Below are 18,079 nucleotides of genomic sequence, written 5' to 3' on the forward strand. Positions count from 1 at the left end.
GATACATTGATATATTAAAACGTTCAAGAAAGTCCTGAAGTTTAAAGAGCCAGGTTCTTGAATCCTGGCTCAGATTTTCATCTCAATCTTTCCATGTTCTGTGCGTCCTTTTGGCAAATCACTGGACTCCTCTGTGCCTCAGTTCTCTTCTCTGTAAAATGGGGGTGATAATAGCTACCACTTGAGGTTGTTAGACTCAAATGAGACAATGTGCCTAAGATTTCTTTGTTTATAGTATATGTTGGATAAATAGCAGTTGCTTTCATTGTTTTCCTGAATAATCAGTCATTCTATTATCTACCCACTTGGAAAAGAAAGACAAATCCCTCCTACCTGATAACATCAACAATAAAATTCCAGAAAGTTTAAGGAACTAAACATGCAAACAAAATTATAAAGTATGAGGGGATCCTAGGAAAGTGTGTTTATGACACTAGGGCAAGAAGAATCTAAAAGAAGACTCCCAAGCAAAATGCGTGATAGAAATTGATATCCTGGACTTTGTCAAAACTCAAAACTTCAGACACTGTGTAAACAAAGTGAAAAGATAAGAGACACACCAGGAAAAAAATTGCCACATATCTAACAGGCAAAGGACTAATATCCATAATATAAAAAGAATGCCTACGGAAACAATGTGGCTTAAGCAGTTGGGTGCCTGCCTACCACATGGGAGGTCCGGGTTCTTTTCCCAAAAAAAGACAAGCGCACAACGGACACAGACAGTAGACAGTGAGCTCAAACAATGAGGGAGGAGAGAAAGAAATTTTAAAAAAAATTTAAAAAGTCTAAATCCATAAGAAGTTAAACAGAATAATGCTAGGAGGCTCTAAACAGGCAATTCACAGAAAAGAATATAAGCGTGGTTAACAGGCACGTAAATTTGCTCAATCTCACTAGTAACCAGGGAAATGAAAATATGACTACAGAGGGAGACCATTTTTTCACCTATGGCTTTCTCAAAAATGAAAAAAAAAATTGATGTAGCCTCCATGATGACAATTTGGCAGTAGCCATTGCATTGTAAAATTGCTACCCTTATTGGGCTCTTAAGCACTGTTTTAAGCACTTTGTATGCTCTCATCAATTTTTCCCTTCACAGCAATCCGTCACGGAATGGGAATCTGAGGCACGGGGATGCCGAGCGCCACACGCGAAGCCACACGGCAGCAAATGGCCAGGCCCTCCCCTGGGCTGGCAGCCTGCCTCAGGACCCGCGGGTGCCACCCCTGCCGGAGCTCCGCCCTGGGCCGCGCGCCCGCACCTGGTTGTGGACGGGAAGCCGGGAGCGGCAGGCCGGGGCGGTTCCGCAGCTCTGGCCGCCTCCGCAGCGGGGCGTGGGGCGGACCTCCGCGCCCGTGGGCGGCAGGGGCTGCGCGACACACCCGAGTCCCACGGCGCAGCGCGGCGACGCACTCCCGCCCCGGGCGCTGCCGCGCCTCGGTCCCCGCCGCCAGCCCCGGCCGGCTGAGGCTCCCGGGGTTGGAGGAAGAAAGGGGCGCCCCGCCCCTACCCCCCAGCCCCCCCCAGGGGCGCCCCGCAGCCTCCGCGTCTGCGCAGCCGCGGCGGGTGCGGCGCCCGCTCTGCAGAGCCCGCGCAGGGGCTGGCCGGCGAGCGTGAGTGTTCCAGGGACCCCCGCCGTCGGGAGCGGGTGCGGGAAGGAGCGGGGGCGCGGGGGCGCGCGTGGAGGTGGTCCCCGGCGTGGGGGTCTCCGGGGGTCTCCCGGCCGACCCGTGGGAAGGGCCCACCCGTGGGAGGGGGCTGTCCTCAGCGCCGGTGAGTGCCAGCCTCCGCCCGAGGAGCGGCGCGTCGGGGCTCCCGCGTCGGGGCTCCCGCGTGGGGGCTCCCGCGTGGGCGGCGTGCGCGCGCCGCGCCCCCTGGGCCTCCTGCCGCGGGGCCCGCGCCGGACCGCGAGCGCTCGGGCGTGCAGGGCTGTCGGCGCCTGGGAGCCGGGGGCCGCGCAGGGCGGCGGGGCTGGGGGCCCGGTGCTGACGCGGGGCAGCGCGGCGTCCCCGACCCGCTCCCCTTGGCTGCGAGGCTGCGGCGGCTGAGGCCCGGCCGGGGTGGCGGTGCCCGCGGCGCTCGCAGGCTGCTCCCGCACGGCCGGGTTTGCTCTGTCACCGCCCACCCGGGCTCCAGCCCTGGAGCCCCCACGCGCCCCCTCCCCGCCGCAGACGTCTCCGCCCTTCCCTCCCCCTCCCAAGGCAAATCCAGCGCCCTTTGACCTTGACCCCAAGGCGCCCGCCTCTCACCGTCACCCTTCCCCCCCCCATTTTCTCCTCTTGCCATGCCTTTCCCCCCTTAACCTGCGTTCATGATTAACTACATCTCATATTTTCCAAAAAGCCAGTAAACAAGACACTATCCTTTGGCAGTGCTCTCTCACATTCTTTCCCATTACAGACATTTTTTTCCTAAAAAAAAAAATGTCCTCTGTGCTCTCAGTCTCTCTTCTCCCCGCCCCACTCCCCACCAGGTGGCTGACCCAGCCCTTCAGACTGTGGTCGGAGTCTTTCTTCTTCCTTTCTTTTTTTTCCTGTTTGAAGTACCGGGACCGGGGATTGAACCCCGGACCCTGAAAGTGGGAAGCCGACGCTCAACCCCTGAGCCACATCGGCTCCCCAACGCTTGAAATAATGATTCCCGCTTAAAAAATACGGAAGATGTCATTTCAAAATACAGATTTCCAAACATCTCTCGAGCAATCAGAAGACTGGAGGCCCTGGGCGGGCGTGGGAGCTCAGAGGCCTGGGCTGGGCTGCTGCGGCAGCTTCTTCAGGCAGCACGACCCTCTCGCCTTTGCCGCAATCCCCACCGCCCCCTGTCGACTCATGCCACGAACTGCATCAGTTGCTATTCCTTGCAACAGAGCAGGGTTTCTCTGAACTCACGTCTTCTTGCAGGAGAGTGAGTGACAGTACAATCCAGACAGAAGAGAGCTCTTAATTTTTTTTTATACGGAAGGCATTTATCTGCCAAACCTCTGACAGCGTTTCTGTCTGGATTTACTGGTAGCACTTGACTTTGCTGAAACACACAGTCCCTACTCTGTCTGTTCCAGGCCACTTATTTTTCTCCTCTAGGAGGATGTGAGCTACTTTGAGGGCCTCGAATTCAGCTTCAAGCCCCCGGGACTTAGCATCGGTTTGGCGCAAAGTTTTGCATAAGAAATGGCCCGAAAAAGTAATTTCCGTTCAAGCACCGAGAGGTGCCAAATATCCCCCAAGAGGCGACCTTAAGCTCAACCTTGAAGTCTGGGCAGGAAGGGCAAGGACATGCCAGGAGAGGGAGACACTTTTGTTGTTGCTGTTCCTTTTCCTTCATCCATCAGCTATTTAATGTATTCATTAGAAAGCTCACAATCCCTCTTGAAAGCAGCTGCTGTTTCATCACCTCATTTTACAGATGAGCAAACTGAAGCATGCAGAGGTTAAATGACCTGCCCAAGGTCACAGCTGAAGTCCACGTCAGGCGGTCGCCCCCACATCCAGTCAGCATTTTATTAATGCCACCTGCATGACTGTTGTCTCCTTCTAGCAGCACCTGCACTAGCACTTACCTCCTCGCTTTCTTTCTCTTTCTTTCTTTCCTTCTTTCTCTGCGCCCTGCTGTTTTTGCTGTCTGTGTTGTCTTCTCATCTTCCTCCTCTAGGATTCACTGAGATTTGATCCTGGAGACCTCTGATGGGGAGAGAGGTTCCCTGTCAATTGCACCTCCTCAGTTCCTGGTTTCTGCTGTGCTTCACCTTGACTCTCCCCTTGTCTCTCTTTTGATGCGTCATCATCTTGCTGCGTGACTCACTTGCCGGGGACACTGGCTCCTCTTGCTGGCACTCGTGCGGGCACTGGCTCACTGCGCAGGCACGTTTTCTCTTCTTCTTTTTCACCAGGAGGCCCCAGGGATCGAACCCAGGTCCTCCCATATGGTAGGCGGAAGCCCTATCACTTGAGCCACATCTGCTTCCCTTGCTCTATATCTTGAAATCACCTACCATTTTTCCCTCTTTGGACAATTTTCCTCTAATACTGGTGGTAGGTATAATACTTATCCCCAAAGCTCTCTACCTCCTAATCCCCCAAGCCTGTGGGTGTGTGCAGTTATAAGGCGAGGGGGTCGGGTTGCGGATGGAATTGAGGGTGTGAATCAGCTGTCCTTGAGATGGAGGATCATCCCTGGTCATTATCCAGATGGGCTCATGTCATCACGAGGGTCCTTGAACATGGAAAAGTCAATGTCAGCGGGATGCAGTGTGAGAAAGACGAGATGGAGGGAGGGGGCCGCGAGCCAAGGGGTGCAGGCAGCGGGAAACGGCCCCGAAATGGATGCTCCCCTAGGACTGAAGCAACGCAGCCCTGCGACCCCTTGGTTTTAGCCCGGGAGACCATCTCAGACTTCAGACCTAAAGGACGGGGAGGGAACAGGTTATGGTGCTTTGTCGCAGCCGCAACAGGACACCAAAGCAATACCCAAAGGGCTCCTTTAACTCAGAATTTTTATTGTGAGGACTCCAAGGTGGTGTTGACAGCCCAGCAGAAGTGGGTTCAAACCCTGCAACAACACACACACTGTGCCGCTGTTTTCTCTTTTTCTTCTATAATCTATTAATGTAGTTAATTCTGGCAATTTATTTTCTTGTTTTGAGCCAACGTTGCATACCTGGGTTAAAATCCACTTGTGTTTTAAAAAATATGTATTTTTATTTATTTTAAAAAGATACATAGATCACACAAAATGTTGCATTAAAAAATATATACGATTCCCATATGCCCTACTCCCCATATCCCCCAAATTTCCCACATCAACAACTTTTTTCATTAGTGTGGTACATTCATTGCAATTGATGAACATATTTTGGAGCACTGCTGCACTGCGTGGATTATAGTTTACGTTGTAATTTACCCTCTCTCCCAGTCTATTCAGTGGGTTATGGCAGGATATACAATGTCTTGCATCTGTCCCTGCAATGTCATTCAGGGCAACTCCAAGTCCTGAAAATGCCCCCACCTCACACCTCTTCTTCCCTCTTCCTGCCCTCAGCAACTACTGTGGCCACTGTCTCCACATCAATGATATAATTTCTCCCATTGCTAGAGGCACATGTCTATAGTAGACTAGCCAACACTTATTTACACCTGTGTTTAAACAGACATACGCAGCAAAGTTACATGAAATTTAAACAATTTGCATTTTATTTTCATTTTCTTTTTTACTCAGGGCTAAATAGAATAACCTGCATAGGAGGGACTTGCCATGACCCACCGTACGTGTATGTTCAGCTCTAGGGGACACTGCTGATGGTTTTTAAAGTGGTTGAGCTAATATACACTGCCACCAGCAGGCATGAGTCAACCAGCTGCTTAAAAAGTCTACCTCGGTCCACTTAAAGGGACACGTTATTTATTTTTTAAAGATTTATTTATTTATCTCCCTCCCCGCCCCCCCAACTGTCTGCTTTCTGTGTCCATTCACTGTGTGTTCTTCTTTGTCTTCTTGTATTCTTGTCAGCGGCACCGGAAATCTGTGTCTTTTTTTGTTGCGTCATCTTGCCTCATCAGCTCTCCGTGTGTGTGGCGCCACTCCTGGGGGGGCTGTGGTTTTTTTGCATGGGGCAGCCCTCCTTCCAGTGCACACTCCTTGTATGGGGGCACCCCTGCACAGGGGGCATCCCTGCGTGGCACAGCACTCATTGCGCATGGGCCAGCTCACCACACGGGCCAGGAGGCCCTGGGTTTGAACCCTGGACCTACTATATGGTAGGCAGATGCTTTATCAGTTGAGCCACGTCTGCTTCCCAGTTGATAGCTTCTTACAAGCAACCCCCTGAATCTCAAAGTAACAAGATACAGAATAAGAATATTAAAGAATATCTCGCTGAAAATCATAACTTTGACTCCCACCTGGTGAACACAGATGTATATATATATATCTTTAGGGGGTTCTACATCTGCTCCCCAGTGAGAGTTGGATTTTTTGGTTTGTTTTAGGAAGTAATGAGGATCGAACCCAGGACCTTGTACATGGGAAGCAGGCGCTCAACCACTCGAGCTACATCTACTCCCCTATATTTTGTTTCTATGACAAAGGGGAAAGCCAGGGCTTCCGGGGATGGGAGAAGACTCGGGGGCTTCTCTCCTCAGCCAAAGGGACTCCAGGGGTAGCACCGGCCTCCTCCTGAAAGCCCCTGACCTTGGAGATTGCTGTGCCGCCCACTCCCCCCACCCTACACCCCTCGTTCCTTTCCCTGCTCGCCTGCCCCCAGGGCCCCTGCCTCCGCCTCTGCTCTCCACTGTATCTGCTAGCCCTGCTGGAATCCCACGCCCGTGGGGGCAGGGACCGCTCCTCTCGGCGCCCGGCGCACGGCTGGCCCTTTGTGGCTCCTTGCTGAGTGGCTCGTTGTCCGATTCACAGGTTCTGGATCTTGTGCCTGGAGAGCCGGACGGGACGCTGCAACGGGAGGAGACAGAGAAGGTGAGAGGCTGCATCTTGCCCCCAGCCTGTCCTAGAAGCCCCACCCCTTGGGGAGATGCAGAGTCTCAGGCCTGAGCAGATCCGGAGCCTGCTGGAGCCGGAGAGGGCCAAGACGCTGCTGCCGCGGGAGACCAGGCCCCGCGAGAACCCGCCGCATCCCGCCTTCACCAGGGACTGGGAGGCCGTGGAGGTCGGGGCCACCAGCTGGGACAGCGGCGAGAAAGGTGAGGGCAGGGCCCGTGGGCGCTGGGGCAGGCTAAGCGTTCATTCCTTCACCCCTTCAACGAGCAGGCACGGAGCGCTGTGTCAGTCAGCTTCTGCTGGGTAACAACTCACCCCAAAGCACAGCGTCTTAAGGCAGCGATCGGTCATCTGTTCCTTGTTCTTTGGGTCACAAGTTTGACTGGCCTTAGTAGACATGTCTTCTTGGTCAAGGTAAGCCACACACTCCAGCCCAGAGTCAGCGAGGCAGGGGCTGGCCCACGCGTGTGGGCAGAGGGAGACGCGAACAACGGGGACATTCGGTGTGAAACTCTACCACCAGCACCGTGACTTGCCAGGCATTGTGCTCAGGGATAAGAAGTGAACGCGGAGGCCCTACTAGAGCCCGGATGTCAGCGAAGGAAACGGAGAGTGTGTATTTTAGCAATAAAGAAGAAAGTGATGTCTGGTGGTGACGAATGCTTGGAAGACAATGACACAGGGAGCTTGACGGAACGTGACTCGAGGGTAGCCGGGCAGGTCGGGGAAGACGGAAGGGGTCCGGTGTCCTGAGTTGGGGCCATGGCACGGGCGGCCCTGCTGTGGACGGAGAGGCCCTGCAGCGCTCAGGAGGCCGTGGGGCGAGCAGAGGGACGGGCCTGTTGTAGGCGAGGCTGGGCCTTGTTGGGTTTTTCGTTGTTTTTTTTTCTTGTCTTATTTTTTAAAGATACATGGATCACAAAAAGTGTTACACTAAGAAATACAAGAGGTTCCCAAATACTCCACACCCCACCCCACTCCTCCCTCCATCACTGTGGCACAGTCACTGCATTTGGTGAATACATTTTGGAGTGCTGCTGCACCACGTGGATTATAGTTCACATTGTAGTTCACACTCTCCCCCAGTCCATTCAGTGGGTTATGGCAGGATCTATAATGTCCAGCATCTGTCCCTACAGTGTCATTCAGGACAACTCCAAGTCCTGAAAATGCCCCCACATCACACCTCTTCTTCCCTCTCCTTGCCCTCAGCAACTCCCACGGCCACTGTCCCCACGTCAACGCTCCAGTTTATTGGGAAATACCAGGAGGTTTTGAAGAACAGAAAGACCTGGGCTCACTCGTGATTTAGAAAGGTTTCTCCGACTCAGTGGAGCTCGATGGGGGGACTGTGGCCCCCAGGGCCACTTGGCAAAGTCTGGAGGCAGTTTAGGGTGTCCTGGCCAGGGCAGGGGTGCTCAGCCCCAAAAGTCAGTAGCGAGGCTGAGAGACGCTGAGTCCAGTGGAAGTGAGGGGCAGTAGCCGCTTAGGAGGCCAAGAGCGGAGTGGGGGGCAAGTCAGGAGACTCCTGCAGCTGTCCAGGCAGGGAAGGTTCTAGATCGCCGGGTGCCCCAGAGCGCATGGTGGGCAGGAGGTGAGTGCACAGGGCTGAGACGTTTGGGAGGGGCAGTGGGGGTTCTTGCTGATGGATGTGGTGGGGGAGGAAAGAGATTCAAGGTTAACTGCCCGGGGTGCCACCTGCGGAGCTAGGGACGCCAGAGAGTCACCTCCACGGGGCTGAGCGCTCTCCAGGGCAGGGCCGCTTCCTGGGGTGGGGGCAGGCCTGGGCAGGGGGTGTGGCTGCAGATGCCGGCTGCAAACGAGCAGCAGGTGCGGGCAGGGCAGGGCAGGGGCCGGGAAGGGCGGGAACCCGGAGCACCCGTCTCACCCCAGCTCCAGCTCAGAAGTGAGGCGTGAGAAGGTCGAGTCCTGACCGCGGGCAACTTCCCCCACGGAAGACGGTGATGCTGATCTAATTCTGTGGGGTTTGTTCTTCTACTCCCTCAGCCAGCGTTTTTAGGTTTGTCATTTTTTAAATATATATTTTTAGTCCAGAAGTTGTGGACTCACAAAACACTCGTGCACATGTGTAGAACTGCCACACAGCACCCCTCCACCAGCACACCACACCACGGCGGACCATTTGTTACGGATTATGAGGTAGTATCAGACTGTTACCACTAGCCATGGTCCACAGCGTACCTGTGGCACCCTTTTCCCACCCTCCCCTGTTATCAACATGGTACATCTCTGATATTGATGCAGGAATACCATAATATTGCTATTAACCACAGTCCATGGGTCACTCCAGTTGTATTTCCCAGGCTTCTCCACATTGCCACCACCCTGCAGTACTGACGCACGTCTGCTCTAACTCTCAGGACACTCTGGCTTCTGTACCATCAACCACAGTCCTCACTGACCTCGGGGTTCCCTGTGTTCTTCAGTCCCTAGGTTATTCTCTAGCGTTCTTTCGGTTGGCATTTACGTCCCTAGACCAGCCCTCCGGCCCCTCCCACATTTTCCTGGAGGCATAGCGGAGGAACTATGTGGCAGGCGAAGACACCGAGGCTCAGGTGGTGGAGCACATCTGGGCACCCACTTTGTCTTCCAGGCAGTTACTGACAAAAACAGGTCCAGGATTCAGGTCTCTCATCCTCTCGGCTTCACCAAACCACATGGGCCAGAGTGGGTGGGGTGGGAGGAGAATGTGAGCAGAAGGGGAGACCCTGCTGGGCTGGTCACTTACGGCGTCTTTCTTTCCCACCCAGACCTGTCCTCTCAAGATATTGTACTTTCCCAGGAGTGGAGCTCGGTGGAGGAGGAGGATGAGTCAGAGGACTCCCAGGCAAGTGGCCTCGCTCCTCTTTCGTTACATGTCCAATGCCCCAATCTCAGTGGCTTGTTACATTCCCTTCCTCAGCTGGAGTTACCCTGCCTGACAAAGATCTGCTTAGGTGTGTGACCCCATTCATCCACCCATCCACCCACCCATCCATCCATCTCTCGGACCATCTACCAGCTATTTATTCATTTGTCCATTCATTCACCAGCTACCCTTTCATCCACCTACTCATCCATTTATTCATCCCATCCATTCATGTATCCAATTATCCATGCACCTGTTCACCCACACATTCACACTTCTGCCATCAGTCTATCCATTAAACCCACCAACCTATCCATCCGTATATCCACTCATCCACCCACCCACCCACCTCTATACTAGCAGGCCATGTAAAGGATTTGGCTTTGTTTACCTACTCATCCATCCACCTGCTATCCAATGACCATCAATTCATTAATCCATCTATCAGCCCATCTGCTGATCCATCCATCCATCATCGATTCATCCATCCACTCAACCATCCATCCACCAATCACCTATTTGGTATTAATTCAAGTGTTATGCATAATACTAAAAAGAAATATCAAGCACACTTTTTTTTCATTCAGAGACCTAATGTTTTCTTTTGGGGAAAAGCATGTCAATGTATGGAATAAAAACTGTAGTTATATTATTTGTGCATTTGTCTTATACTTTAGAAAACTCATGTAACCACACTCAGCAGCACATGAGGGTCAAGGAAAGTGTGGGTCCCCTCTTCCAGTCATATGTCATAAATCCATCTTGGACTGGGTCAAGCAAGAAAAAGCATTTATTGACTCACAGAGGGACACAAACTGGAGAACAAACCATGTTAGTACGGAAATACTTGCTGGCTTCAGCATGATAGTCCAGAGGAGGAAGAAGTTAATTCTGTGGGCCAACGGGTTTATTCTTGGAGATGCTAGAGAGGAAGAATCAGCAGACTTGGGATTTTAAGGATGAACAGGAATTCCCCAGCCAAAGCAGGGAAGGCTAAAGGAACAGCATGTGCAAAAGCATGGCATTTGGGGGGACACTGGAGTTGAGGGGAGCACGGGGGGAGATGCAGATGAAAATCGGGGTGACACCGTTGATCCATTCCACAACTATTTATTGAGCATGTGCTCTGTGCCAGGCAGTGTTCAAGGCCCTGAGGGTACAACACAGCACAGGAAAGAAATGGCCTCTGCCTTCCATAGGCTTAAGGTCACTGAGGTGGAAGACAATTAGCACAATAAGTAGCTAGAGCAGGCATTATGCCGGAGGTAATCATTGCTAGAGAAAACTGGAGCAGTGGGACTCGGGAATTTGGGGTGGGGCACGGGGGTTGCTATTTTAAGAAGGGTGTCTAGAGAAGGCCACCCTGGAGGAGGTATTTGAGTAAGACCTGACGGAGGCAGAGAGTGAGGCAGGCAGGTGTCTGGGGGCAGGGACTCCAGGCAAAGCGGCAGAGCACGGGGAAGGTCCCGAGGTGGCAGGTGAATGGCTGGAGGCGCAGGCAGGGGGTCGGCGGGCCCAGAGCACAGTGCAGGGAGCCTGGGCCGTGAGGCCAGGCAGGTGAGGGGAGGACGACATAGTGACGAGTTGGCTGTCACTGTGGGTACGGCGGGAGCTGCAGGAGAGTTTGGGACAGTGGAGGGACACGTTCTGACGTAGACGTTAACCCCTCTGGCTGCCGTGTCCCGTGCTGAGGGGGTGGCTGGACCTCGTAGGCAGTGGGGGACTTGAGTCTGGTGGCCCGTGTGGCAGGGAGGTTGGCTGGACAAGAGCAGAGGGGGGTTTAGGAGCCAGGCTGAAATACCAGGGAGAAGGAAATGAGCAGGACGATGCAGTTGAGAGCCGGCACGTGCCCCGAGCCTATTCAGAGCCTGGCACCGTTCCCAGGGCACCTCCTCGAGAGCTCACGCGTCTTCAGAACCTGCCCTGGGGTAGTTGGTGTGGTCACAGCCAAGGAAGCCGAGGCAGAGAGAAGCTCCAGGTCATAGAGAAGAGGCGGCAGAGCCAGGTTAGACCTCGGGCAGCCTGGGGATGAGGTCAGGGGAGGGGAGACAGGCCAGGTGGAGGGGATGGACCCAGTGGCATCTCCAGACCCGTGGGGCATGGAGGGTGAGGGCAGGGGGCACGTCCCGGGTTCTGGCTTGGGGCAGGGCAGCGGGAGGTGCCAGCGTCCCCATATGGACCAAAGGGGGAGGTTTAGGAGAATGGCGAGGTTAGCCTCAGACCTGCGGCCGGGAGAGGCCCCGGGCGTCGCCCTCGGCCTTGGCTCACTAGCCAGCCTGGACGGCTCGTGTCGGGGCTCAGGCTCTGTGCTGGGGGACGGCCCCTCAGTGCACAGGGGACACGGGCAGGGCTGCCTGGACGGCTGGTGTCGGGGCTCAGGCTCTGTGCTGGGGGATGGCCCCTCAGTGCACAGGGGACACGGTCAGGGCTGCCTGGACGGCTCGTGTCTGGGCTCAGGCTCTGTGCTGGGGATGGCCCCTCAGTGCACAGGGGACACGGGCAGGGCTGCCTGGACGGCTCGTGTCTGGGCTCAGGCTCTGTGCTGGGGACAGCCCCTCAGTGCACAGGGGACACGGGCAGGGCTGCCTGGACGGCTTGTGTCTGGGCTCAGGCTCTGTGCTGGGGACGGCCCCTCAGTGCACAGGGGACACGGGCAGGGCTGCCTGGACGGCTCGTGTCGGGGCTCAGGCTCTGTGCTGGGCATGGCCCCTCAGTGCACAGGGGACACGGGCAGGGCTGCCTGGACGGCTGGTGTCGGGGTTCAGGCTCTGTGCTGGGGACGGCCCCTCAGTGCACAGGGGACACGGGCAGGGCTGCCTGGACGGCTGGTGTCGGGGCTCAGGCTCTGTGCTGGGGACGGCCCCTCAGTGCACAGGGGACACGGGCAGGGCTGCCTGGACGGCTCGTGTCGGGGCTCAGGCTCTGTGCTGGGGGACGGCCCCTCAGTGCACAGGGGACACGGGCAGGGCTGCCTGGACGGCTCGTGTCGGGGCTCAGGCTCTGTGCTGGGGATGGCCCCTCAGTGCACAGGGGACACGGGCAGGGCTGCCTGGACGGCTCGTGTCGGGGCTCAGGCTCTGTGCTGGGCATGGCCCCTCAGTGCACAGGGGACACGGGCAGGGCTGCCTGGACGGCTCGTGTCGGGGCTCAGGCTCTGTGCTGGGGATGGCCCCTCAGTGCACAGGGGACACGGGCAGGGCTGCCTTGTGGGGCTCAGGGTGGGTGAACGCGTGACTGTGATACAGGCCTGTCATTTTAGAAAGGTCCAGCTGGAACTCAGGAGGGAGATGGAATTGGGGTTAAGGTTAACATTTAAAATATTTTTTAAACAATTTCAGACTCACAGAAGATTTGCAAGAATAATACAAAAATAAAAACACAAAGAATAAAAAAAGAAAAAAAGAGAATAAAACAAAGACCGTCCAGGCACGCTTTACCCAGATTCACCTTTACCATTTGGTCATACGTACTTTTTTACTCCCTCTCTAATACAGCCTTCCATTATTTTTTTCCTGAACTGTTTGAGAGTGGGTGGAGGACTCTATATCCCTGTAGCCCTAACTACTTCAGTATACATCTCCTAAGAGCAAGGATGTTCTCTTACCTAATCACAGCATAACTAGCAAATCCAGGAAATTAAATATTGATTCAATACTATATTTTCACATACAGTCCATAGGAAGACTTTGCCAATCATTCCAATAATTCCTGTATCAGGTGTACGTATTGGTGTGTAACAAACAGCCCCACAGCTCAATGGGTTAAAGCAGTGAGCATTCATCCTGAGTCGACGGGTCACCGGGCCGCTTTCCTAGTCTTGGCTCTTGCGTCTGAGGGCAGCGCTGGGCTGCGTGGATAACCCTGCTCATCTCAGGGGGCCCTCTCACCTGTTTAGGGGTCGGCCAGGATGAGCTAGGATGTCCTCACCTGGGGCAAGTGGGCTTGTTCCAAAAAAGAAAGTGGAGGATCCAGGGCCTCTTCCCACCACGGATCAGGAAGCCAGTCCATATTTAAGGGTGAGAAATAGTCTTCACCCTTGATGGGGGGCTGGAAGTCAGAGAGAGGGGCATGGTACAGGTTCACGGGGAGGGAATGAGCTGAGTTGTCGCTGTGATCGTCCTCTACAGTGTCCCTCTGTTGCAGCTTTCCCTGTCCAGGATCACATGTGCTTTAGATGAAAGGTCTCTTTAGCCACCTTTAATTTTGAACAGTTCCTCAGCCTTCCTCGGTCTTTCTTGCCATTGACACTTTTGAAGAGCATTTGTTTTGTAGAAAGTCTCTCAGTCTGGGTTTGTTTCAGATTTCCCTATCTTCGATGCAGGTTGTGATCCTTCCTCCCTCCCTCTCTCCCTCTCTCCCTCCCTCCCTCCTTCCCTCCCTCCCTCCTTCCTTCCTCCCTCCCTCTCTCCTCCCTCTTTCCCTCCCTCCCTCCCTCCCTCTTTCCTCACTTCTTCCCTCCCTCTCTCCCTTCCTCCCTCCTTCTCTCCCTCCCTTCTTCCCTCCCTCCCTTCCTCTCTCCCTCTCTCCTCCCTTTTTCCCTCCCTCTCTCCCTTTCTCCCTTTCTCCCTTCCTTCCTTTCAGTAAGGGCAGAATAGCGCAGAAGTGATTTTGCCCTTCTCAGTACATCATGTCAGGAGACACCTGATGTCTGCTTACCTGGTGATAGTGTGATGGAGCCAAAGGTGGATGGGCAGTGCATCAGTCAGGGCTCTCCAGAGAATGGAACGCAAGGATATATATGTATGTGCATGAAGAGGTTTATTCTGAGGAATTGGCCCAAGTGACTGTGCTCTACTGAATCAGAAAATGCAAGGGTGGTCCAGGGTATTTCAAAAACTCCCCAGGAGGGTTCTGATGCTCTGCCCATTTTGGGAACAGTTTAAGAGAGTTTTTCCCTCTAGTTCTCTGCCTGTAAAGGGAAAGTCTGAACTGAGTGATGGAGGGGGGGGGGGGGTGCAGACTAGAGGGAAAAAATGGTCCCTTTCCAGAGATTAGAGATGTGAATGCTATCGATAATTTATAATGCGCTTTAACATCTCAAAGTATGCATCCCTTCCATTTCTCTTCTTTTACAGGATTAAAAAAAAATGTTCCACACTGCCTATCTTTCCACATTATGTCAGGCCCATTCCCCAAACTGTTATTATATTTTAATAGCAATTGCATTAAATTCATCATTAATCTAGTGGATCATTATCATTAAACATTTTGTCCTCCCGTCTTCATCATGGTATGTCTTTCCATTCATTCACCCAGTTGACAAATATTTTCTGAGCTCGTATATGGGGCCTAAAGCAGATACTGTACTAAGCCCTGGAGATACATCAGTGAACAAAGAAAAGTCTTGTGCTAATGGAGCTGGCATTCTGGACGGGGGATCAGATGACAAACGTGTATGGTGTGCCAGGTGGAGGGAAGGGCGTGGAGAAAAAGAACGTCGGGGAGGGGGTGGGTAGTGCGGGGGTCCTCCTTGGGGAGGTGTTGGCAGGGCTGTTCTAAAGAGTCAGAAGAGTTTTCTAAGGAAGTGATGTTTAAACCAAGAGAGGAAAGACGTGACAGAGAAAGCTGAAGGCTCTCTGGGGTGAAGTTATTCCAGCCAGGATGAAACTGTAACTGCAGTGGCTCAGAGGTGGGAGTGTGGCTGGGGCAGAGTGAGGAAGTGGGGTGGCAGGAGAGGAAGCCAGGAAGTAGCTAGAGCCTAGACTGCAGAGGGCATTGGAGCCAACTGTGGGGCCTGGGCATACGGCGGGAACCCCGGGCAGTTTACAGCAAAGGTGTGCCCTGATCCAACTTCAGCTTTAGAAGGCACGCTCTGGCTGACCCATGGAGAAGAAATTGTGGGGGAGTAGCAAGCAAACAAACAGGAGTCTGTAGCAAGAATACAGGTGGGAGATGGCCGTGGCTTTGACCAGGACGGTGGCAGTAGAGGGGGTGGAAGTGGTCAGATGATGGATATATTCTGAAGGAAGAGCAGCAGCATTTGCTGATGATGTGGGTGTGGGCGATGAGAGAAAGCGAGGAGTCAAGGATGCCACAGTTGGAGGCACAGAGGTGCCTGGAGGAGAGAGATGGGGAAGCTCAGGAGGAGCCTTGCTTGGCGGAGGGGTGGCTATTAGGATATCTGTTTAGGACATATCAGGTTTAAGGAGGTCACTAGATATATTAAATATCCAAGTGGAGACGGTAATTAGACAGTGAGACATGTAAGTCAGGAGTTCAAAAGAGAAGTTAGGCCAATATATTTGGGGGTATATAAAACTGTGACATTTTATAGGCCAATGAAAGTTTGAACTCTTCATCACATTCTGAAGTTTCCTACACAAGTGTATAGGAACGTTACTTTTGTATATTTATCTTCTATCTAGTCACTTTGTTGTATAGTTTAAATTCAAACAGAGTTTCAATCGATACACTTTTCATCCCAATTATACAACCCTATTTTCTGCAAGTATCAATGGTGACCCCTTCCTCTCCAATACTCATACTTCTTTGTTTCTGTTTCAGGGCTTTGTGGAGTGGTCAAAAGCTCCACAACAAACGACCATAGTCTTGGTCGTATGCGTCCTTTTTTTGTTCCTGGTTTTAACGGGTATGCCTATGATGTTTCACATTTAACTGTGACGGTGGCTGTTACTTTGAAATAGATGCCCTGTGTCCTGGTTAAACATCAGGAATGGATATTGAATTTTCTCACATGCCTTTCAGATACCCATTGAAATGATTTTTTTCCCTTTTGTATTTAATCTATTGCTGTGAGGTTTCACTTTACTGTATTTCATCAAACTTAAGACATTATCAATTGCAAGACACATATTATTTCATATGCCACTGAGAAAGAAAAAAATGCTACTTAATTATAAGATGCCACCAACTGGAACCTCCATCCTGACTTTAGAGAAAGTGAAAAAGTGCAATTTAGGATTGATGAAATATGGCAGTAAATTTCCCAATAGCAAATCAACTTTGCATTCTTAGGATAAAACTTTTGATGTGGTGCACCAATCTTTTCAAATAGTGAATTCTATTTCTTGATATATATATCTTTTTATTTGAGAAGTCGTAAGTTAACAAAATGATCTTGCACACCATACAGAATGTTTTTTGATATTTTTTTGTAGGATTCTTGCTGTCTTCATATGTGAGATTGGTGCTATCTTTGTCAACTTTTGGTATCATAGCTAAGCTTGCATCATAGAAGGACTTAAGGAACATTCACCCCTTTCTATACTTTTGAATAGTTTCTGTAGCTGAGAACTATCAATTCCTTGACATTTTGAAAGAATTCACCAGTAAAGTAATCAGGTCTTAGAGCCTAGGGAAAAAGTCAGCTAATTCTTGGACAGCTTTCTCAGTTGCTTTCTATGTTATCATTTTATTGAGACTTTCTACTTTTTGGGTTAATTTTTATTATTTACCATTTTCTTTCATCTCCTAGAAAATTCTTATTTCCGTTGAGCTTTTCAGATATTAGCTTATAATTATTCACAGTATTTTACAATTAAACAAAAATCTTCTGTATGTGTTCTGTCCCCTTTCAACCACTGTTTGCAGTTTACTTATTATTAGACTTGTCAAAGATTTATCTACTTTATTGCTTTTCCAAAGAACCAGCACTAGGATTTCTTTATATCCATTATTTCTCTCATTTATAATTAGTTTTGTTTTCCTTTAATTTGTATGAGGTTTATATTTGATTGTTTTGTGTTCCTCATCTCAGTTTTTAAGTTGAATACTTAATTCATCTATTTTCTATTTTTGAAAATATTATTTGGTATAATAATATATTTAATAATATAAATGTATTTCTGGTTATAACCTTGGCCACATCTCAAAGTTAGATAATTTGTGTTCTTACTTTGTTGTCTGACTATTATATTGTAATATTTCTAAAGAGGGCTTCAAAACTCAGTGGTTGGGTTTATTTTTTGTTTAAAAATAATTCAATTTTCTTGTTTCCTGCACTGTGAACAGAGAATGTGGCCTATAAAAAATATGCTTTCAAAATATTTTACAAAGCTTTTATTGTAACCTAGACCATGTCCAATTTTTGTGTTTCATGGACAATTAAGATGATTGTGGATTCTCTTGTCTGTTGAATTCAAAATTCTACATGTCTCTTAATTAACTGTGTCTTATCAATTATATTGTTCAGACTCATGTGTTATTTAATTTTGGCCAACTCTATCTGTCAAAAAGCCAGTAGGGTTGTGTGAAAATCTGTTACTATGATTGTGTCTCTGTCAAGATATTTTTATAATCTTTTGCTTTATGTATTAGCAGCTATGTAATGTGATGCATATAACTATAGCACCATGTCTTTGCCAATTAAGTAATATATGTAAAACACCAAGCACAGTGCCAGACATATAGTAGGCACTCAATAAATGTTAGTTAAAACCTGATTCTGAATCTTTTGTCACATACGAATTTACTGTCTTTGGCCAGTTTAATCCCATTCCTTTCACTTTGTCTAATACCACTCTGCTCTTTTAAAAATTCCTCTTTGATTTTATATTTATATATATATGGGATAATATATACATATATTACATATACTAACATTTATATTTTAAAATTCTTTGTACTAGTTTTTTAATATATTTTTATTTTTTCAAAAAAGATACTTAGATTATACAAACTGTTACACAAAAAAATATAAGGGATCCCCATATGCCCCACTCCCCACACCTCCCACTTTTCTCCCACATTAACCAACATCCC

General features: G+C 50.6%; 1 protein-coding gene across 1 annotated transcript; it reads left to right on the forward strand.

The window, feature by feature from the left end:
• The first annotated feature begins 1,425 nt into the window (after positions 1–1,425).
• SMIM17 (small integral membrane protein 17) lies at positions 1,426–17,760 on the forward strand. The gene is made up of 4 exons (XM_058280930.1): positions 1,426–1,616; positions 6,409–6,692; positions 9,261–9,337; positions 15,863–17,760. The coding sequence occupies exons 2-4, from the start codon at positions 6,524–6,526 to the stop codon at positions 15,971–15,973; spliced, it is 357 nt and encodes a 118-aa protein (XP_058136913.1). The 5' UTR covers positions 1,426–1,616; positions 6,409–6,523; the 3' UTR covers positions 15,974–17,760.
• The last annotated feature ends 319 nt before the right edge of the window (positions 17,761–18,079 follow it).

The sequence above is a fragment of the Dasypus novemcinctus genome, chromosome 18 (genome assembly GCF_030445035.2).
Source record: "Dasypus novemcinctus isolate mDasNov1 chromosome 18, mDasNov1.1.hap2, whole genome shotgun sequence".
In the NCBI taxonomy this organism is placed as follows: Eukaryota; Metazoa; Chordata; class Mammalia; order Cingulata; family Dasypodidae; genus Dasypus; species Dasypus novemcinctus.

Coding starts and splice junctions, on each gene's coding strand:
- SMIM17 (XM_058280930.1), top strand. CDS start 6,524: ATGCAGAGTCTCAGGCCTGAGCAGATCCGGAGCCTGCTGGAGCCGGAG. Junction 6,693..9,260: donor CTGGGACAGCGGCGAGAAAG/GTGAGGGCAGGG, acceptor TTTCCCACCCAG/ACCTGTCCTCTCAAGATATT. Junction 9,338..15,862: donor ATGAGTCAGAGGACTCCCAG/GCAAGTGGCCTC, acceptor TTTCTGTTTCAG/GGCTTTGTGGAGTGGTCAAA.